The sequence below is a fragment of the Staurois parvus genome, unplaced genomic scaffold, assembly GCF_062004578.1.
Source record: "Staurois parvus isolate SC_StPar_1 unplaced genomic scaffold, SC_StPar_1.0 ptg000086l, whole genome shotgun sequence".
Classification (NCBI taxonomy): domain Eukaryota; kingdom Metazoa; phylum Chordata; class Amphibia; order Anura; family Ranidae; genus Staurois; species Staurois parvus.
The window spans coordinates 5,441,062-5,463,905 of NW_028317882.1; the positions used below are offsets into that span (position 1 = coordinate 5,441,062).

General features: G+C 41.7%; 1 protein-coding gene across 2 annotated transcripts in view; it reads right to left on the reverse strand.

Moving 5' to 3' along the window:
* Positions 1 to 21,331, reverse strand: part of LOC149468485 (flavin reductase (NADPH)-like) — a 39,399-nt gene extending 18,068 nt beyond the window's left edge. The window contains exons 1-4 of one of the 2 annotated variants that reach the window (XM_089669994.1): positions 21,205 to 21,331; positions 12,401 to 12,544; positions 7,337 to 7,538; positions 3,290 to 3,457 (exon numbers count right to left, since the gene is read on the reverse strand). In XM_089669994.1, the coding sequence (XP_089526120.1) occupies positions 3,290 to 3,457; positions 7,337 to 7,538; positions 12,401 to 12,535 (505 nt within the window). In that variant the 5' untranslated portion in view covers positions 12,536 to 12,544; positions 21,205 to 21,331. Of the gene's footprint in view, positions 1 to 3,289; positions 3,458 to 7,336; positions 7,539 to 12,400; positions 12,548 to 21,204 lie in introns of both variants that reach the window. The other variant, XM_089669995.1, reaches the window with a different exon arrangement.
* Between the last annotated feature and the right edge of the window lie 1,513 nt (positions 21,332 to 22,844).

Sequence of the window (22,844 nt, forward strand, 5' to 3'; positions counted from 1 at the left end):
GTTAAAACACCACTAACAGTTGACCGTGGAATATTTAGTAGCAAGGAAATTTCATGGGTGGACTTATTGTACAGGTGGCAACCTATCATGGTACCACGCTTGAATTCACTGAGCTCCTGAGAGCGATCCATTCTTTCACAAATGTTTGTAGAAGCAGTCTGCATGCCTAGGTGCTTGATTTTATATACCTGTGGCCATGGAGGTAATTGGAACACCTGAATCCAATGATTTGGAGGGGTATCCCAATACTTTTGGCAATATAGTGTATGTAATTTACCACAGATGGACTCCAATCAAGATGTAGGAACATCTCAGCAACAATCAAAAAAATGGGTGGCACCTAATTTAAATTTCCAGTGTTGTTGCACAGGGTCTGAATACTTATGTCAATGTGATATTTCAGTTTTTTTCCTTTTTCATACATTTGTAAATATTTCTGTTCTGTTTTTACTTTGTCAATAAGGGCTATGAAGTCTAGATTAAAGGATAGGTTTACCTTTGGAACATGTTACATGTTCCACATATTTTTAAGGTGGAACATGTAACATGTTCCCATAGCCGCAGCCGTGCCCACCGCCCCCCTCCCTCTGACAGATAGTATGGGGAAACCTCTCCCCACACTATCTGTCAGATTTGAAAACAGTACAGTTATGCGGGGCTTTGCCCACACGGCCGCGTCACCTTAGTGGCTGTCGGCTTGTAGCTTTCAATGAACTACCACGACTCTGTGTCAGTATATCTGCTTGCTCATACATCACGTAAGGCAAGCAGATATTCTGACAGGTCTGCAGGAGACCTGCATGGCATCAGGGATCTACTGATCGCCGGTGCTATGCTTTCCAGGCTCCTTTGGACAAAAATAATAAATGCACATTGTTTTACCTGCAAAAATGTGTATTTATTATTTTTGTCCAAAAGGTGAACATATCCTTTAATGAGAAAACAAAATTGATTTAAACAACTGTAGTATCAGGCTGCAACATAATAAAGTTGAAAAAGTGAAGAGGATCTGAATACCTTATGAATGCATTGTATGTTTGGTATCCACCATTAGATATACTATGTGGCTATTTATTTTGCTTATGGCATTAATCCTCACTCTTAATAAAGCTACATTCTAATGCTGACACCCTGATTACCCCTAGCAGCCACTTCTTGTTATCCTCTTATTCATGTTTACCTTTAATTCCATATATTTGCCTACATTGATCTGCGGATGTTTCTCTCCTTTATATATTCTAAGTATTTCATACTTGCCATAACCTATAAAAATGGAAATAAGAATCAACTGTAATAAAACTACTACATAGTTTTATTACAGTTGATTCTTATTTCCATTTTTATAGTGCTTTTTACTCTCATTTATTTTTTGTAGTGCTTCTGCATTCTGTTTTCTTTCTTTATTCACCCCAAGCGAACATTTCAAGTATGCCTCTTAGATGTATGTTTCATATGCTCTGCATTTGCCTTTTTATTAATGTCCATATATATTTTATTTACATTGCAAGGCTTCCCTCTCGTGAATAGCGGATTCCAAAAGTTTTATTTTTATATCCTTTTTACTGTACAATATTATTGCTATGTGTATTAACATGATGTTCCTTTTTTAGGTTGTTTACATTCACATTTTTGCCACTTTACTTATAGTAACCACCAAGCATATTTATGTTTGTATTGTACAACATACAAATCTGAATTAGTGTTACATATGTCAATGTGGGAATGCCCAATATCACTGGACTACACTTAAATCCTTATATTCTCCAGGATTCCTAGGGAAAGGAGCCCTTAAAATGTATTGCCATGATAACCCAAGCTATCTGATGTGAGGTGAAGTGATTATGAGCAGGTGAGGATGCTGTTGCTTTCCACCACTCACTTCAGTTCCTTTCACTTACACACTACTGTACTGCTGGCTATTGAGGGCTGTCTGATGCCCTCAGCGGTCAACTCATCAGGCTCTACATGGACTTTTGCTTCTTCTGAAATTGTGAGTTCAGCAGTATTGTGTCTTATTAAATTTTACTTTTTTTAAAGAATAAGTTCACTTTTTGCTCCATGTTACACCCATATTTAGGGTGTAATATGCATCATGGAAGCAAATATTACCCCAGAAATCCACTTGTATTCAACCTCTTACCAAAATCCTAGGGTACACCCTATGTGTCATATTTGCTTCTACTAACATTAGCATGCCCGTGCATCCCCATGCCTCACACAGCTGCATCATTTCTCTCTGCTGCCGGTCCTAAGTAGAAACTACACTTCCCATCTGCCATCTCGACAGATGAGTCTACAGAGCACGTTTTTTCCTCCTTCCTGGGCACGATCACAGCTCTGTATGCCTTCTCTGCCTCATAGCTGGCCTCCTCCCCTCACTTCATTCCTCCCTCCCTTGCAACTCCCTAAAGTGGCATCACTGCCAAGAGCAAAAAAAAGTGCAGATGAACAGCAACACACATACGATCACACCACTTCCCTTGTGCCAAGTAAGGACTCTGTACAGCTCAGTGGCTAAATGGTTAGCACTTCCAGCTGGCAGTACTAGGGTCATTGGTTCAAATCCCAACCACGGAACCACCTGCCTGGATGTCTGGAGTTTGCATGTTCTCCCTGTGCCTGGTGGGTTACCTCCGGATTCCTTCGGCACTCCAAAGACATACTGATAGGTTAATTGGTTCCTGTCTAAAATAGCCCTAGTATGTATGAATGTGAGTTAGGTAGCTTAGATTGCACGCTTCACGAGGGTAAGGGACTGATGTGAATGTACACACGTAAAGTGCTGTGTAAATTGATGGCGCTATATGAGTACCTGTAATAAATAAATAAATAAACTGCTGCGACTGACAGTTCTTATAAAGCAGGAGGCGTGGCCTTGCAAATTACTTCATTGGCTTTCCATGTCCTTATCTAGGCAATGATATCAATTGTCAAGCCACGCCCCCTGCTTTATAAGAACTGTCAGTTGCAGGAGTTCTTACTTGGCACAAGGAAAGCGGTGTCATTGTACTTTAGTCCCCTGGCCGGTCACATCATCGCCCAAATAGGGACAGGGACAATTGTCTCATGAGCTCTCTTTCAATAGAAGCTGTGTGATCTCATGTGTGTCCTTCGGTGAGTGATCGTCACATTGATAAACCTTGAAAAAGAATAAATGCATGTTTAAGGCACTATTAGTGCATTTAAACATTTTAAGAAAAAGGTGAACTTATCCTTTAATGCACAAAGATTGTTACTCCTTTTTTCTGCTTTTCACTTTATATTTCCAAAAAAATTATATTTTGCTCACCTGTTACTGGAACATTTTGAAGTCCCGGTGGTCTTACAACAGTCCAGTTAAGATCAGGACATTCTTTTTCAAGGTACTGTTCCATCTCAAACATGTTTGTGAGCACACTTTTTATGAGAGGTATGAGAAAATTGCGTACAAAAAATGAAGAATTCTGCGCAGTGCTAGCTATTAAAGGGAAGAAAACAATTTATTTTGGTTGTGATGATTACATTTAAAATCATTAAATGAAAAATTATTACATAAAATTTATTAAAAACATAGTGATTACATGTGTGGCATTTGTGCAAACCACAATTCTAAAGTGTTGTGAACTATCTAAACATTTTGATAACACAGGTAACATGCAAGACTAATAGGCTTGTTCAAATGTACAAAAGTCTCAATGCAAAAGTGCCTCAGCAGTCAATAACACTGCTCTGATTGGCTAGTGGGGATGTTAAAAGTATGGGATTGTTTTTTTTTTTTTAATGCTACTTACATAGATGGATGCAGCATTGATCCATTGTTACATCTGTTCCCTGCCAACTCTAAGGCTGAGAACTGAGCGATCAGACACTGCTGATCGCTCAGTTCTTCCCACAGCTCTGAGCAGTGTCAGTCACTGCTGTCTGCTCTGCCCCCCCCCCCCCACACCCAGCACTCATTGGAGAGGGTGAGAGTGGCTGGCTAAGGAGCTTGTCCAAGCTCTTGGATGGATCCCACCGATATGGTCACGATCTTTCCCCAGCCCGGACTAGCTCTGTGATGTCAGCTAACAGCAGACTTTATCCCGCTGTCAGCTAAAAACAGCTTGAAGCTTACTAACAACTTTTCTAAAGCTACAGCCAGCACATCCATTACCCCTGGTTCACATATATGTGGCAATGCGGGCCGTGTTTTGCGTGGGCACGACAGGTCATTAATTTGAATTGACTCCCGTTCCCCGTGACATGCAGGGAAGGAGTCTGTGCACTTCTTCTGAAAACGCAGCCCGCACGGGAACCTTGGTTCCCAGTATGGTTGCGGTTTCCAGTGCGGGCAGCATGCCATTAGAACTAATGGCACCCGCCCGTGGGTCCGCATTTCTCTGTGTGGGTGGTGCGGCTGCATGGATTTTTGTGCTGATCCGCAGCGGCACCACCCGGACATATGTGAACCTAGCCTTAAAGCTAAACTCCATGCACCTGCCAAGGGAATTGTAATCCTGTACAGCCTTATGTACAGTCCTGTGATGTGCACACATTTCCCACACTGCACAGCAGACACATGATACAAGTAGATAACTAAGCAATTCAACTTCCAGGTTCAGCAGTTGAGCTTCAGCCTCTTCATTGAACAGTGAATCATCATCACCTCTGTCTAGTGCACAGGGAGGTGAGTAATTGAAAAGAGTGGTGTGTATCACAAGATGTTTCAATTTCTTTGGCAAGAAAAACAGTAAACATACAGTATATATAATTTAATTAAAAAATTGCACAAAAAAATTATTGTTTTCCTTTAACCCTTTCAAGGGTTTAATTGGTTTTTGGATAATAAAACCAAAATTTGCCTACTTGTTAAAATGTTGCTCATTTTTACATTTCTTTTAAACCACTGGGAATCGTGCTGGGAAATAATAATTTACAGATTGTGAATGGAAAGGGATCGAGTCACTATTGAGCTTCTGCAAAAATCGAATTATGCAGTCTTAAATCATTATTACTCTTACTTACTACTTTTTTGTAACTTTAGGCCTCGTTCACATGGGCGTACTTAAGCGTATTGAGTAGAGAAAAACAAACAGAGGGTGCAGAGGCCTAGTGCATTACCTTTAAAAATGTATTTAAGAAATGATAAAAGTAGGTATTGTACTCACAAAATGACAATACAGTCAAAGGCACATCAGGGCTCTGAGGAAGAGGCAAGTCCTCGAAACGTGTTAGGCTGTTGGAGGTCTAGAGTTCCCATTACGGATAGACACGTAGTGCGGATTGGACAGAGCTGTTCTTTCAAGATGTGCCTTTGACTATATTGTCATTTTGTGAGTACAATACCTACTTTTATCATTTGTTAAATACATTTTTTAAGGTAATGCACTACCGCTGGTGCGCCCTCTGTTTGTTTTTCTCTACTCAGTACATTTGGACATCCCCGGTCATTTGAGGGCAGCAAGGCGTGCATATCCCAAGAAATTCATGATGTGGTCCTATCCATACAGAGTCCATCCCTAAGCGCAGGAGTATCTGGGTTTGCCGTTTCTTTACTGTACTTAAGCATATACCTGCGTAAGGCCCATATTTTGCCTGCACAGGATGCAGAGGTGTTCCGAGCATCTGCGTGTATGCAGTCTCATTCATCTCAACTGGGATGCAGCAGCTGCACAGACACAGCCGCTGCTCCCAATTTGACAGGTGTGTTTCCAAACTCACACTGTCTATGTTCTGAGACACACATCCACACCCACATCCACACTACATGAATGTCAAATTGGGAGCAGTGACTGTGTCCATGCAGGTGCTGCATCCTAATTGACAAGAATACGGCTGCCTGCATGCAGATGCATGGAAGACCTATGCATCCTGTGCAGACAAAATATAGCTCTTCCACCACAAGTCTTTGTGCTCTATGCTTAACCACTACAAGTCCGGACATTTTCACCCACTTCCTGTCCAGGCCAATTTTCAGCTTTCAGTGCTATCACACTTTGAATGACAATTGCGTGGTCATGCAACACTGTACCCATATGCATTTTTTAGCATTTTTATGAGACAGATAAAACTTTATTTTGGTGATATTTATTCACCACTGGGATTTTAATTTTTCTGCTATATAAATGAAAAGTCTAAAAATTTTGAAAAAAAGTGTTTAATAACATTTTGCAAATAAATAATCTTTCTTCATAAATCTTGGCCAAAATTTATTCAGTTACGTTTTTAGTAAAAAAAAAATAAAATAACCCAAATTAGTTTATAACCAAAAATTTCAATTTTTCTAAATTTTTTTTTACATTTTAATTTTATTTTTTATATTATTATTTTTGTTTTATGTTATTTTAACATACTGTCACCCTAGCAGTACAGTGACACTGTACTACTTGTGGGGGGTGATGAAGATTTTTTTTTTTTTTTTACACTGATTGCTTTTACACTCATAAAGGCTGTAAAAGCAATAATTTCTCCTTCTCTCTGGCTGCATTCTTGCAGCCATTGAGAAATACTGTGAGAGCTGTGATTGGTACCATGTGAGGTACCATGGTACCATGTTGAGAATAGCCTTGTACCATGTGACCTCTGTGATCATTCATAGATTTCACACGTAGTAAGCAATGATGTCAGGAAGTCACATCTTGCTTACTACTATTCATGTGATCACTGATTAGCCAATCAGTGATCACATGATCGGGACCTCACACAGAGGTCCCGTACAGCGATCGGTGTTCCAGACACAGCGGGCATCGGATTGCAGTGCCACACACTCCCAAAGAGCACGCAAAGGCAGTGAATGTGGAGGCCGTTTATGAACGGCAACCTGCTCCTGCACTGCTCCCGTCCGGCCATTTATGTACATGGACCCTACAGGTTAAGTGCTCTACATCTGGCTTTTTTGCTCAAAAGTCAGGGGTTTTCTGACTTCAAGACATTTGTGCCCTGTCACCTGTACATACTCGCTCACTGTCTCCCAGCAGTAGCAAATAGCAGCGTCCTGCAGGTAAAGCTTCATTCACATGGCCGTATTTCTATTTTCTGCATGGAATGCAGGTTCTTGTTGGCAAATCCAATAGAAGATCCTACGAACAACATGGACCTAAAGTACTTGTATTTAGATGCGTTTAATTCTTCTAATTACTTTATGCGTGTATGTATGCAGGTATTTACATGCATTTACATGTGTAAAATCTGCATATTACGGTCACAAACACAGTTGAGTATGGTCCCAATGATAGTGCTGCATTTTGGTGCGTACACAACTATAGGTGTAAGCATCTAGGTTCCTGTGTGAATGAGCCCTAAGAGGAGTGTAAAGTGTTCAAACTACAAGGTTCTGTCATTTTATTGCACTCATCAAATATTTGTTACATTTACTTACTGTCAGTATACCATGAGGTCATCACTACTATTCTGTTCACTTCAGTCTGTCGCATTGCTCCCACAATGGCTTTCATGGAGTCAGTGTATTCGCTGATAGATGAGAACATTTTATAAGGGAATCCTAGACATGACATTACTGCATCCTGGCCTTGGAAATGTTCCGCTAAGGATTCCTGTGAAAAAATATTGGCTTCCACCACCTGCAAAACAAAGTATGCGTTAGATTTGAAGTGCACGATTTAGCAACGTGAATGCTACATATGTTAAACACTTTTTTTCCTATTAGTGTTTTGTTGTTAAAGAAATATAAACCTTATGTATCTGTTTATGGTAACACTAACCCAGGCGTGCTCAACCCATGGGCCACGGGCCACAGTGTCTGACGTGGCCCACGACCATACCTGTGGCATCCCGTACACCCTCTTTGGGTGCATGCCGCTGAATGATTACTGCTCTTCCATAATCCCAGTGGCTGTCATACATGGGCCACTATTGTGCTAGTATAGCTGCCAGTGGAGGTCTGTTGCAACAAACTGCATTCTCTTGTAATTTGGTACTTTGCTATTTCAAGATTGGACCAGTCCTTCAGAGTTCTTTTCTACATTTTCTATTTCTCTCCTCACCCTTTACCATCAGAATATATTTAGTCACTGGTTCAGCACACTTCCCTATCTACACTATACAGTACATTAAAAAAAACTTTCTTTTTTTTAGCCTTCTTTATCACTTGTATGCTATTGACACCCAGAACTGTAAAGAATACTATCATACCTACTCCGTTAAAGTGTAAGTTTACCTTTACAGAAAATCAGTAAGGTGACCTTACACTGGTCCTGCAATCCCCCACTGTCAGGACGCAGCTTCACCATTCTGGGGATTTGAAATCCCCCCGACTTAATCTTTTATCCATACCTCTCAGCATGTGCTGACAAGGGGCATTCTGATTGGTCAGCACAGTCATATGAACAGCACTGACCAATCAGAGCCTGTCTAGCCTGTCCTGTCAGCAAAGCAAGGAGAAAAAAGCTAGTGGTGTCCTGGTGCTGGACAGCGTGGGGGTCACGGGACCCTGGTACAACAGGACCGAGAGGGATAGGGAGGGGTCCAGTGTAAGGTCACCTTACAGATTTTCTATATGGGTGAGCTTACACTTTAAAGTATATGTAAACCCTCACCTTGTAAAACAACAAATTAATTTGTGTATATGTATAAAACATTAGATACATTTTCTTTACTTTTTTATAAGTGATCACATAATCTCTGCCATCAGCTACATAAGGAGCTTAGAGAGCTGCAGGAGAAGAAACAGCAGCATACTGATCTTCCCAATTAATGGCTGTGCGGGGGGGGGGGTCATGATGAGTCATTGGAGGAGAGCAGTGCTCTTCTGCCTAGTGTGGTCAGCTTTTAATAGGAAAGCAGAGGGACTGGCAGAAACACCAGGGAGTTTACACAAAGGAAGCAATACAAAGAGAACAGGATACTTTTTCATACAAGTACATAGTACAGCAGGTATATATCAGGAATTAATTAAATATTGGGTTTACAGTACATGTACTTTAGGTTCTGCTACCACCACTTGCACAACATCAGCACCTTTTTTGGGTACCTGCAAAATCAAAACCATTACCTTTATAGTTATCTCAACTATTGCAACAGGATTCCACTAGACCAGCCTCTCCCAACCTTTTTAATATACAGGAACCCTTGAAATAACTTTCTTGTCTTTTGGAAACCCCTGCTAAATATTGCCATCTTACATTTGCAGTCAGTTAGAAGGATCTCCCTCTAAGGCTGGCCATACACTATACAATTTTCTGTCCAATTTTCTTTAGATTTACCTTCAACTATGTAGTGCAAGGGCCTGCCTAATTGGATACAATTGAAAGTGTTGTTTAGGTTTGACCTATTATATGCTTTTTGGTAAATCTAAAGCAAAATTCTCAAGAAAATTGGATAATGTATGGCCAGCCTTACAGACAGCTAAACAAATCACTGATTACTGTGGGAACTTATCTGAGAGGTGGAAATAGCTGTTTACCCAAAGAACCTAATTAACGTCTGGAGGAACCCAGGTTGAGAAAAGCTGGACTACATTCTTATGTTTAACAATCTATGATGTATGCTTCTGCAAAACTTCTTATCTTCATATTCTGATTTTCTCTATTAGACCCTAATCACATAGGTGTTTTGCCATGCTGTGAATCCCAGTGACAGGACTCTACTGATTTATCTTGCTGGGATTTGCCAACTGGCAAAATGCCCATGCGAATGGTGCCTTCTCCACCAGCTTCTGTGAATAAAATTCCGGTTACTATGCTTTGGGTTACTATGCTAATATATCTTTGGGAAAAATATATTAAAAAGCTTCCTTTTTTTCTGAATATTGGTAAGGGTATGCATTCCTTATCTAGAAGTGTCACAGTGTTGGTTGAATGAAAGCACTGAAGAGTGATTCACATTCACGTGGCTTTTCACTTTTTGGCTTCACAGTTTTTTTCATTTTGTTCACTTTTTCACTGATTTGATGTGATTGGGTATTCACTTGAATAAAGTCACTATTATTTGGATATATATAAAAGGATAATGCACTATGTGAATATTTTTTTCTGTTTGAGGTACACTAACGGAGGAATTTTTTGAAACACAAGAAGAAGTTGATTTAAAGATTGGACTTGTGGGTTTTGGACTGCACATAGTTTTTGAGGGTCTATTGTACAGCATTTTCTGTGTTTTGATCGGTTACTATGCTTGCTTTAAATCTCTTTAGAACCCTCATGGCCCATAATTAACTGGTTTTATACACAGATACTCCCCACGCTCCCATTCAGATCCTCCATTGACCTTTGATTTCCTCCAGCTTCTAACGTCTAGAAATTATCTTCCCACCCAATTTGGGTTTCCCCTACCTCTAATGCACAGGTGTCAAACTGGATGCCCTCCAGCTGTTACCAAACTACAATTCTCATGAGGCATTGCAAGATTGACAGTTACAATCATGACTTCCAAAGGCAGAGGCATGATGGGACTTGTAGTTTGGCAATAGCTGGAGGGCCACCGGTTTGACACCCCTGCTCTAATGTATTTGAACAGCCTGTAAAAATCTACAATATCAGAATTACCTGCTATCTTCCTCATTATCCTATTTATTCTTATTCGCTTTCTTATTATTTATTAGGTAACCAGCCCCTCATGACTTCCAGCTACTAGCATCTTCCTTACCAAAAATCGCATAGTATTCCAACAACCACTTAACATGGGAGATTAAAAAAAAAGAAAAATATTTCTCAAAATTATGCTTGTATGAGATTTTAGTGTTTTGGGTTTATGTATACTTTAAAAAGGTGACCTCCAGCCAGTTTTGTACCTCAAGGCTAAACCACTTTTTTACTACCCCTCAACTGCTCCCCCTTCAGCTGCAAAGGCAGCAGCCGATGGTGTACACACTCTTTGCAGCTGTGCCAGGAGTGAAACTCCTTGTTGTGTTGGGTGGGCACTATTGCATACATAGTAGTGGTTTTACCTGTCAATGGATTTCTGTTTCTCTCCATCCAGTCCTAAGATTTGCATAGGTTGGTTACCTAACTTTTCTCTTCTGCAGTTTTTACATAGGTCACTCCTTCTTTGTTAATGAGCAGCAGCAGACTTACAGACTCATCCATCAGCACCTGCACACCTGATTGGCCCCTCCAGCTCGTGGAGGGTTACAAAGGCTTATACAAGCCATACATGGGTCAAATTCCAAATGAATTTTCTTCAGAAAATTGGAAATTTCATGCATTTTGTAACCCGATTGCCACCATTGATTTCAACCAACCAAGCCTTCAATTTCACCTCATGTAAGACCTTCTGCTCTGTAGTTCCCCTGTTACCTCCTCCCATGCTCGCCTCCAGGACTCTCCTGAGCTTCTCCCATCCTATGGAACTCCCTACCCCAATCCGTCCGGCTGTCTCCTAATCTATCCACCTTTAGACGATCCCTGAAAACCTCTCTTTAAAGAAACCCATCCTGCTTCTACCTAGTAAACGGCCATTTATTTCCTCTATCAGCTCACCCCCCACAACTATTACCTTTTGTATCACTCAACCCTTCCTCCTAGATTGTAAGCTTTAACGAGCAGGGCCTTCTGTTTCCTCTTGTACCAAATTGTATTGTAACTGTAATGTCTACCTTCATTTTGTAAAGCGCTGCGCAAACTGTTGGCGCTATATAAATCCTGTATAATAATAATAATGTTGGTACAGAAAAGAATTTTCGTGGCCAAGAATTTTCTTTTCTTTCCAGGTCACAGCTCATGCTCATTTCTTTTTCAGTTATATTTCTCACTCGATTCTCCCATCATTGATTAGAAATTAGTTCATTTTTTTTTTAAATTTCCAACATACCCAATCACTCATATTCGATGGTCACACGAAAATCAGCCATTTCTGTGGCCCACTAATGGTGAGAAATTCGAACGAAAATTTTTAGAAAAGATTTTCAAAAGAAGATTCTTTCAGAAATTGACCACTGTATGGCCAGCTTTAAGCTGAATTAGGATTTATTCACTGGCAATTATCTCACTGCATTCAGATGCAACTAAACTATGCATCTGGATGCAACAGCCCTCTGTATTTTGATTAGCTGCATTGATTTGGATTCATTAGGATAATTACTTGCATTCAGGTTGTGTGTGGTCAGAACCACTGGCCCTGGATGCAGATTGCCCGGTGGCCAGGACCAGTCAAAGACTGTATTTGCATTTATATGTAAGGTTACATGCATGGGTCTGGCCATTGATTTGGGTACAAATCCAACTATGATGGCTCTGATTGCAGCTGTTCACACAGAGTGCATGGGGCAGCGGAGAACCTAATGGCCAGTGTGAATCATGCCTTAATGCTAATTGCATTGAATGTAATTATTTCAAGTAAATACTAATCAATGTTATTTTTTTTTTTTTTTACCTGCTTGCAGTTGTATAGTCAGTATAGTAAACTATAGCCAAACACGTATTCAATGCAATTAAAAAGTAGAACAGCCAAAAGAAAAAAAGATGATTATTATGGTTATAATACAAACCTTCAGATTTTCATGCTGGATTGTTATTTTATTGACATCTCTCACAAGAGCTTTTACTTCATGTCCCTGTTCCAGTGCTTGAGACACTAAGTATAAACCTGTCTGGCCAGAAGCTCCAAGGACTGATATCTTCATTCTTGACGACTGCTTGTGGAAACATACAGATATATTTCTCGGTCATTATTCTCTTGGAAAAGTTATTTTCTCAAAATAATAAAAAATGTCTAATATGTCTTTATAACAGAATGTACAAAGTGTAAAAGATCTCATTAATTAGTTCAAGAACACTTAAAAAAAGGTCTTGTTTTATACATTGTACCTGATTATCACTGTTTTATGTAACAAGGGTATAACTATGGTCGCAGCATAAAATGCAATAACTGTAAAATTCCATAATTTTCAGTAGTACAAAGACACATGTGCAAAGAAACACATTTTCCCTTTTTTCACAATTTAGGTAATATAGAAAACATCAGCATTGATGTTGTGCATTATTAGCTTTTTTTTCATCCTAGAATTATTGCTCTAACTTTGGCATCCTAACATGTGTGGCATAATCATAATATTCATATGTAGATATCCTTGACTCAAGCGTTTAATTCATATATGTGGGGTCTTTAAAATAATTGCTTTTTATTGATTAACTTTTTTCCCCACTTACCTTTACTGCTATCACATTGGGGACTACCAAGTTGTGAACCGCAGTGGGGGTGAATTTGTGAAGGGGGGTGAAGTTGTGAAAAGAGGTGAGACCTGGAAAGGGAGTGTAGGTTGGACAAAGTGAGAGCTGGGGGGTGAAGAAGAGGTGAGCTGCGGACAGGGGGAAAAAAGAAGTGAGCTGCAGAAAGGGAGTTGGGGGGGGGGAGAAAAGGTGAGCTGTGGACAGGAGGGGGGGGGGGAGAAGGGGTGAGCTGTGGACAGGGGGGAAAAAAGAAGTGAGCTGCAGAAAGGGGGTTGGGGGGGGGGAGAAAAGGTGAGCTGTGGACAGGAGGAGGGGGGGGGGAGAAGGGGTGAGCTGTGGACAGGGGGAAAAAAAAGAGGTAAGCTGCGGAATGGGGGTGGGGTGGGAGAAGATGTGAGCTGTGGACAGGGGGAGGAGGGGTGGAGAAGAGGTGACCTGCGGACAGGAGGGGGTGAGAGGTGAGCTGTGGACAGGAATGAAGAAGAGGTGAGCTGAGGACAAGGGAGAAAAAAGAGATGAGCTACAGATGGGGGGGGGGGGGGTGTGAGCTGCAGATTGGAGGGATGGGAGGAGAGGTGAGCTGCAGACAGGAGGATGGGGGAGAAGAGGTGAGCTGCAGACAAGATGGGGGTAGAAAAATTGAGTTGTGGACAAGAGGAGGGGGGAGAAGAGGTGAGCTGTGGATAAGAGGGGGGGGGGGGAATATGAGCTGTGGAAAGGAGGAGGGGGGAGAAGAGGTGAGCTGCACAAGAAGGGGGGAGAAGAGGAAAGATGTAGATGGGGTGGAGAGGTGAGCAATATAAAGTTATATTGGGGGAGGTAAGTACTGTTCCTTGTGCTGATTTTTTTCAGTGCCCTGTTTGATGCACACACCTCAGCACTGCACAGTTTGCTCTCCTGAGCCCTGTGTGTTATGCACTCCTGGGTGTGGTACTCTGTGCCTCTTGTGCCTTGAGCAATGCACAGATTTGGTGCTGCCTTACTTCTCTCCTCGAGGAACAGTGGGGTTGGGAGGAGGTGAGTTGGCGGGGGAGGGTGAGTTCCTTCACCTGTTCTCTGAGAAAAAAAAGCCCTGGGTGTGATACAGCCTGTGACTGGCAGAAATATGTCCACACCATGGTATTGCCAAAAAAGAAAAAAATACATTTAAATCATATATTTGTATGATAATTTAAAACAGGTAATTATCTTATGGCTTCTTCTAAAGGTTGTGAGCAACATTTATACACTATATTGCCAAAAGTATTGGGATCGCTCTCCAAATAATTGTGTTCCAGTCACCTCAGTGACCACAGGTATATAAAATCAAGCACCTAGGCATGCAGACTTCTACAAACATTTGTAAAAGAATGGGTCACTCTCAGGAGCTCAGTGAATTCAAGCATGGTACCATGATAGTTTGCCACCTGTGTAATATGTCCATCTGTGAAATTTCCTTGCAATTAAATATTCCACAGTCAACTGTTAGTGGTAATGTAACAAAGTGGAAGCAACTGAGAACAACAGCAACTCAGCCACAAAGTGGTAGGCCACGTAAAATGACAGAGCGAGGTCAGCAGACGCTGAAGTGCACAGTGCGCGCAGAAGTCACCAACTGTCTGCAGAGTCAATAACTAAAGACCTCCAAAATTCATGTGGCCTTCAGATTAGCACAACAACAGTGCGTAGAGCTTCATGGAATTGGTTTCCATGGCCAAGCAGATGCATCCAAGCCTTACATCACCAAGAGAAATGCAAAGTGTCGGATGCAGTGGTGTAAAGCATGCCGCCACTGGACTCTAGAGCAGTGGAGATGTGTTCTCTGGAGTGACGAATCACACTTCTCTGTCTGGCAATCTGATGGACTTGGCTATGTTTGGTGGTTGCCAGGAGAACGGTACCTGTCTGACTGCATTGTGCCAAATGGAAAGTTTGGTGGAGGGGGGATTATGGTGCGGGGTTGATTCTCAGAGGTTGGGCTTGTCCCCTTAGATCCAGTGAAGGGAACTCCTAAACCGTCAGCATACCAAGACATTTTGGACGATCTCATGCTCCCAACTTTGTGGGGACAGTTTGGGGACGGCCCCTTCTTGTGCCAACATGACTGCACACCAGTGCATTAAGAAAGGTCCATAAAGACATGGATAAGCGAATTTGGGGTGGAGGAACTTGACTGGCCTGCACAGTCCTGACCTAAACCCGATAGAACACCTTTGGGATTAATTAGAGCGGAGACTGTGATCCAGGCCTTCTTGTCCAACATCAGTGCCTGAATTCACAAATGCTCTTCTAGAAGAATGCTCAAACATTCCCATAGACCACTCCTAAACCTTGTGGACAGCCTTCCCAGAAGAGTTGCAACTGTTATAGCTGCAAAGGGTGGGCCAACTCTATATTAAATCCTACGGACTAAGACTGGGATGCCATTAAAGTCCATGTGCATGTAAAGGTAGGCATCCCAATACTTTTGGCAATATAGTGTATTTCTGTATGATATACATTTTATTTATATTTCTGGATGGTATACATTTTATTTATATTTCTGGATGGTATACATTTTCACAACAAGATGGCATTGCACAACACACTGTAAAATGCAATGAGGCCTGTATAATTGCTCATATACAGTTTTGCTGTAATGATTTGCAAACATATTGGGGCAACCTATAAAACTAGATAATAGAAAGTAAATAGAAAGAGTTGTTGTTCAGAGCAAACAAACATAAGTTACCTTTCACTGTATTGAAAATGAATGGTGAGTAACGTGTAAATAACCTAAATTCCTAACTAACTATGCAAGTCTAGAAACAAGTTTTGCAACATTTATGTCAGCACAAAGGCAAACCTTTGAGACTTTGTTGACACAAACATTAACAGTAAATTTGTCACTCTTTTAAAGTAAATATTTTTACTCGCCAAAGTCTATATATAGTCTGATCTATATGCCCCACTGAAAGTAGGTTCATTTCGTTATTGAGGACTAATCTAACTTTAGGACCAAGACCTGCCAAATGCCTTCCCCCTATATAAAGAGAGTTTCTATGTTAACCCCTAGATGCCAAGCGCACACAAATATGCGGCTCCTCAGCATCTGGGATTTGACGCTGAGTGGCCGCATATTTGCGTACCCTTTAAAAATACATATGTGCTGACAGTGCGCACCCTGCATGCTCCCAGCACATATGTCCATGACTCACGGAAAGGTCCCGATCTCCCCTTGCGATCGGGACCTTTTCCGATCATGTGACCGTCGTGACAGCAAATCACAGCGGTCACATGACCCTAAAACACTTCCCGCCTCCCGACTTCTGAAACCTCTTAAAGGGCCGGGAGGCAACGGCACAAAGGGGTTAACCACCACCTTTTATATTTACTAACAAATATGTAATACGAAGGCCTATGTGATATAAACTGAATTGATTTTTTTTTTTACACGTTCACAGAGCTGTGAAAAAACTAAAACAAAACAAAAAACTTGCAAGTGCAAAAACACAAACACAAAAAAGTGCACTTAATGGTGTGCTTTTCTTCCCCCCCCCCCCCGAAGGAGTAGGACCTCTACCCTGATCCCCCGGGGCGCAAGGCTCCTAACAGGGACAAAGGGTTTCCAACATGGTCCACCTAGCCAAAAGGCCTGGCGGACCCCTTTCCTTGTGGCTAGCTGAAGCCGACCACGAAGTACTAGGTCAGGGAGCTCTCCCGAGGAGAGACCCCCCAGGAACAGGGGAGAAAGGAACCTAATGGCCATGCATCCCCCCCTAGACTTAAGGACAGGTCCGAGGACCCACACACTCCATCCTAGTGAGAAAAAAAAATACACACAAAAGTGCCCTCAATGTGATTTAATAACGCTAAGGGGCAGTGTCAATGGGCTTTTGTTTGCTTCAAAATTGCCTCTCCCACCACACAAGCCCTGACAGGCTCTACCCAGATAGTCTGCAGGAGCCTGACATTGCACTCATGATCTGCTGATCATGGGTGCAATGATTTAGAGGCTCCTAAGAAAAACATTGTAAATGCACTTTTTTTTTAACTGCATTTATTTATTTTTTTTTAATTTAAGGTGAACTTATCATTTAAGGTGAGCATACACTATGTAATATAGATGTACAATCTCCAATAGATCTACCATCAGTTATGTATTGAAAGGCCTGTTTAATTTTATACATATTAAATAGGTTCTTGAGGTGTGTCCCGCTATGCCTAGTTTTGGGGTCTCTAAGAGCCAGTTCACACCACATGCAGTCCCTCCCGTGCGGTTTTCTTTCTGCATCAAAAATGCATTGATAGTAGGTTACATGGGTTCAAATGGCAACATGCTGTATTTTTTTCTGCACTGAACTGTACTGGAATGTAGTAAAACTAATCAACAATGCACAGGAACGCACCTAAAATGCACCAGAACACACATGTATTATTTTAAGTTTAAGAAAAAGAGAGGGGAAAAAATTAACTGCAGTGCCTCAAAAATACGCATGCAGAAACGCATCTGGAAAGCATCTAGACTACATTTCTATGGTGCGAATCAGCACTAAAGCTGGACATACACTGTACAATCAGAATGTACAATCTCCAATATTAGATTTCCCAAAGCTATCTAATATAAGGACAAACCTAAACAATCGATTCAGTTTGTATCCCGTCAGGAAGGCCTCTGCACTACATAGCAGATGGTAGATATTAAAGAGATTGTACAACCAGATTGTACAGTGTATGGCCAGACACCCGAAAGAGGACTATCATGGTAATTTAAATAGGGCATTTAGCTTTTTTTTTGTATTTCAATGTTTTTTATTAATTTTTAACAGTTTAACATAGGAGCAACAGATCACGCCCTTGTGGGGGCTATCAATGGCACATAAAAAATTTGAAAAAACAGTGCTCTAACACCAACAGAGCAAAAGGTGCACCCACGCAGGGGCAATCAATGGCACTTAAATGACAAAGCATTAGTATAACACCGATAGTAACTCAAACTAAAGGCAGCTATCCACTGCCACACCAAAAACAAACAAAAAAAAAAAAAAAGGAAGGAGGAGTACAAAAAAAAAAAGATAACAAAACCAAGAGCAGGGGTCCAAGAACGCCGATACCAAACAACATCACATCCCCAGACTAGGGGGAGCATGGGAAAGGCATACTGCAACCACGGCTTCCATATTTTCAAGAATTTACATTGGGAGTTGTTGCAGATACTTGACATCTGTTCATTGAGCATCATAGTGGTCATACAGTCCCGCACCCACCGAAGAGGGACGAACGGACTCTTCCAGGCCTGAGCAATTGTTCTAGTGGCCGACAAAAACAAATAGGAAGCCAGCTTCTGCTGATGAGCCAAGAGGCCCGGTATGGGGCAATGAAGCAAAGCATACCGAGCATCCCGGCGTATGGAGAGATGGAACAAGGTGAAAAGGAGGCCAACACACGAGACTAAAAACGAAAGAGTCTCGGGCATGACCACCAGATATGCAAAACATCACCACGATGGCCACAACCCCAGAAGCATCGATCACTGCAGGCAGGGTTCGCCTGGGCCAAATGAGCCAGAACCCAATACCAACAAAACAATACTTTGTATGCCACCTCCAGCGACCAGGCCCTATTCCAGTCCTCCAGATCCACGACTGCCCCCAGGTTATGCTCCCACTGAACAACATATGAAAAGAAGTATGCGTCGTGCGTCTGTTCAAAGCTGCACAAAGAAGGGAAATAGGGTCCGGGGCGCCCAGACACTGTTGGTAAAGCAGTTCAAAGGCAGATTTCTGGTACGGGAAAGCAGAAGTGAATTTACTCAGCGCTTTACACATATATATTGTACATTCACATCAGTCCCTAACCCTCAAAGGGTCCCTAACCCTCAAGGGGTGTACAATCTAAGGTCCCTAACTTATAATTCATACATACACATATTAGAGCAAATTTAGACAGGATCCAATTAACCTACCAGCATGTCTTTGGAGTATATATATACTGCTCAAACAAAATTAAAGGAACACTTTGAAAACACATCAGATCTCGATGGGGAAAAATATCTTGCTGGGTATCTATACTATGTGTTAGGAATGTAAGGATGCCCCATCGCTTGATGGAAATGAAAATTATCAACCTACAGAGGGCTGAATTCGAAGACAGTCTGAAAATCAGAGTGAAAGATGATGCAGTAGGCAAGTCCATTTTGCTGAAATTTCATTGCAGCAACTCAAATGGTACTTAGTAGCTTGTATGGCCCCCACGTTCTTGGATTTGGGTCAGGAGAGCATGGGGGCCATCTAATGGTATCAATTCCTTCATCCTCCAGGAACTGCCTGCATACTCTCACCACATGAGGCCGGGCATTGTCATGCACCAGGAGGAACCCAGGACCCACTGCACCAGCGTAGGGTCTGATAATGGGTCCAAGGATTTCATCCCAATACCTAATGTCAATCAGGGGGCCATTGTCTAGCCTGTAGAGGTCTGTGCGTCCCTTTTGGATATGTCTCCCCAGAGCATCACTGACCCACCACCAAAACGGTCATGATGAATGATGTTACAAGCAGCATAACGTTCTCCACGGCTTCTCCAGACCCTATCACGTCTGTCACTTGTGCTCAGGGTGAACCTGCTCTCATCTGTGAAAAGCACAGGGTGCTAATGGTGAACTTGCCAATTCTGGTGTTCAGTGGCAAATGCCAATCGAGCTCTATGGTGCTGGGCAGTGAGCACAGGGACAACTAGAGAATGTCGGGCCCTCAGGCCACTCTCATGAAGTCTGTTTCTGATTGTTTGGTCAGAGACATTCACACCAGTGGCCCTCTGGAGGTCATATTGTAGGAGTCTGGCAGTGCTCATCCTGTTCCTCCTTGCACAAAGGAGAAGATACCGGTCTTGCTGAAGGGTTAAAGACCTTCTACATCCCTGTCCAGCTCTCCTAGTGTAACTGCCGGTCTCCTAGAATCTTCTGCAAACTCTTGAGACTATGCTGGGAGACACAGCAAACCTTCTGGTAATGGCACGTATTGATGTGCCATCCTGGAGGAGTTGGGCTGCCTGTATAACCTCTGTAGGGTCCAGGTATCGCCTCATGCTACCAGTAGTGACGCTGACCCTAGCCAAATGCAAAACTAGTGAAAAACAGTCAGAAAAAATTAGTAGGGAAAAAAATGTCAGTGGCCTCCACATGTAAAACCATACCTGTTTTGGGGGTCTTCTCATTGTTGCCCATCTAGTGCACCTGTTGTTAATTTCATTAACACCAAAGCAGCTGAAACTGAATAACAACCCCCTCTGCTACTTAACTGACCAGATCAATATCCCAGGAGTTTAATTGACTTGATGCTATACTCTGATTAAAAAGTGTTCATTTAAAATGTTTGAGCAGTGTGTATATATATATATCAGAGAGCGAGAGAGGGGGAACTGTGTGCACTAAAGTGAGCATCACACTACCCCCCTACTGCTGGCTCACTGCAGCCAGAACAGACAGCTGTCAATCATTAAACTGCTGTGGTTTAGTATGTCGCAGCTGTCAGGGGATGTGTGAACTGGCCCTTAGATTGGTAATAGAAGGAATGGAAGGATAATCTTAAGTGATGCGACTGCTTCTAGCAATGTTTGTGACAGCTAGGCATTGCAAGGGCTAAACCCTGCATTTTAGACACTGGTTAAGGGCTGGTTCACAGCAGATGCAGTCCAGTGCGTTCAAAAAAGCATGGACAGTGTTTAACATGGATTCTAATGGCCCTAGTTTACACCAGTGCAGTGCGTTCCAGTGCAAACAAAAGTAGAACATATTTTTCTATATAGAGCACTTCTGGAATGTGGTAACAAAATGCATAAAAAACGCACATGTCCTCAATTGAGATGAGAAGAAAAACGCACGAGAACACATCAAAACATTTCACATGCAGAAATGCATCTGGAACACAGAGAATGTGGCGTGAACCGACCCTAAAACCAGATTATCAACTGTTCTTTAAAAATGAAATAGTTCCTTTATTGCCCTGGAAACCTTGTACAGTGATTTAGATGAGGTTCGACTGGTCAGACCCCACCCATTATGAGACATCTGTAATTCTCAACTATAATACCTCAACTCATTTGAAACCGTATTAACAATGCAAAGAGAAAAATATGACAGTTGCATAACCATGGAAAACCTTACCTAGAGTCAGTCTGACAGCTTCCCTATGTACGGTTGTTACAGTTTGACAGTAATGTCGATGATGCCGTCATGTAAGGGGAGGTGGAAATTACACAAGAAATCCCAGCGTATCACATTACAAGTACTCTTTCTAAGGCCTGTGTTCATGTTTGTTAGACACTCCCATCACCCTGCCTTTAGCTAGCAAGCATTTCATTGTATTCCATTGTATTGAGCCAACTGCAAAACACATTTACATGGACTTTGATCGCCATGATGTAGTAATAAATGTGTTGAATAAACTACTTTAGAAAATAAAAAGTCCATACAAAACTACATTTATACTTTAAGAAAGAGGAAATGCAGCATAAAGATACTACTGCTTACAATGAGCAAGCTGTCAGCTGAATCTTTTTAGGCTCTGCTACTAGACAGTTTAAGACTGGCCATACATTATACAATTTTCTTGAGAATTTTGCTTTTGATTTACCAAAAACCATATAATATGAGGTCAAACGTAAACAACACTTTCAGTTGTATCCAATTAGGCAGGCCCTTGCACTACATAGTTGATGGTAAATCTAAAGGAAATTGGGCAGAAAATTGTAAGAAAAGTATATAGTGTATGGCCAGCCTAATTCCACCACAACTCATTTCAAACGGATGAAACAGGTGTTAGTCCACACCTATGAAGATTGTACTTTAAGGTTAGGTTCACACCTATGCAGTTTGCCTTTGATTGGTTTCTGCAGTGTTTTTTGTGGTGTGTATTTGCACATGCATTTTTTTTTACGTGTTTTGCATTTTTTCTCCCAACTTGATTCTGGATAGATTAAAAGGCGAAACTCCTCAAAAAAGCACTAAAAACGCACTATATGCATTTCTGCAGCATTTCCATTGAAGTCTATTGAACCAATAATGCAACGTTTTGTGTTTAACCCCTTGACGCCGATCGCACGCAAATATGCGACCTCTCAGCGTCTGGGCCTTATCGCCGAGCGGCCACATATTTGCGTGCAATTTAAAAATACATATGTGCTGAGAGCGCGCGCCCTGCCTGCTCCCAGCACATATGTCCGCTACTCCTGGAAAGGTCCCGATCTCCCCTTTCGATCGGGACCTTTTACGATCATGTGACTGTCATCACGGCGAATCACGGCAGTCACATGACCCTAAAACCCCGCCCCGCCTCCCATCTTCTGAAACTCTTAAAGGACTGGGAGGTGCTAGTGCCAAGAGGTTAAAAAAGTCCCTAACCCTTTACAAAGATCACACTGGGTGGAAAAGTGGATATGTGAATGTGTCCCATAGGAAATCATGTTTATTGACTCTAAAGTGTGGGGTCTTTGTGAGCTACTATTGTGTATGCTAAGTGCTAATAAATATTTAAATATTATCAATGATAAAATTGTGGTAAAATCAATACAATAGAGAAAATAAAATTAAATAAAAACTGTGTATAAAAACTGTGAAAATTAGTGGTTCGCTTACACTCTACACATACTCATACCATTGTGTCATAGAGAATAAAATAAAATCAGAAATGGTGTCACGCTCCACTACGAATTGCAAAAATTGGGGAAGGGCTCTGATGTCACGACGCTTAAAGCAACATACAGCAAGTATTCATCAATATTGGAAAACTTTACTGTGGATTCAAA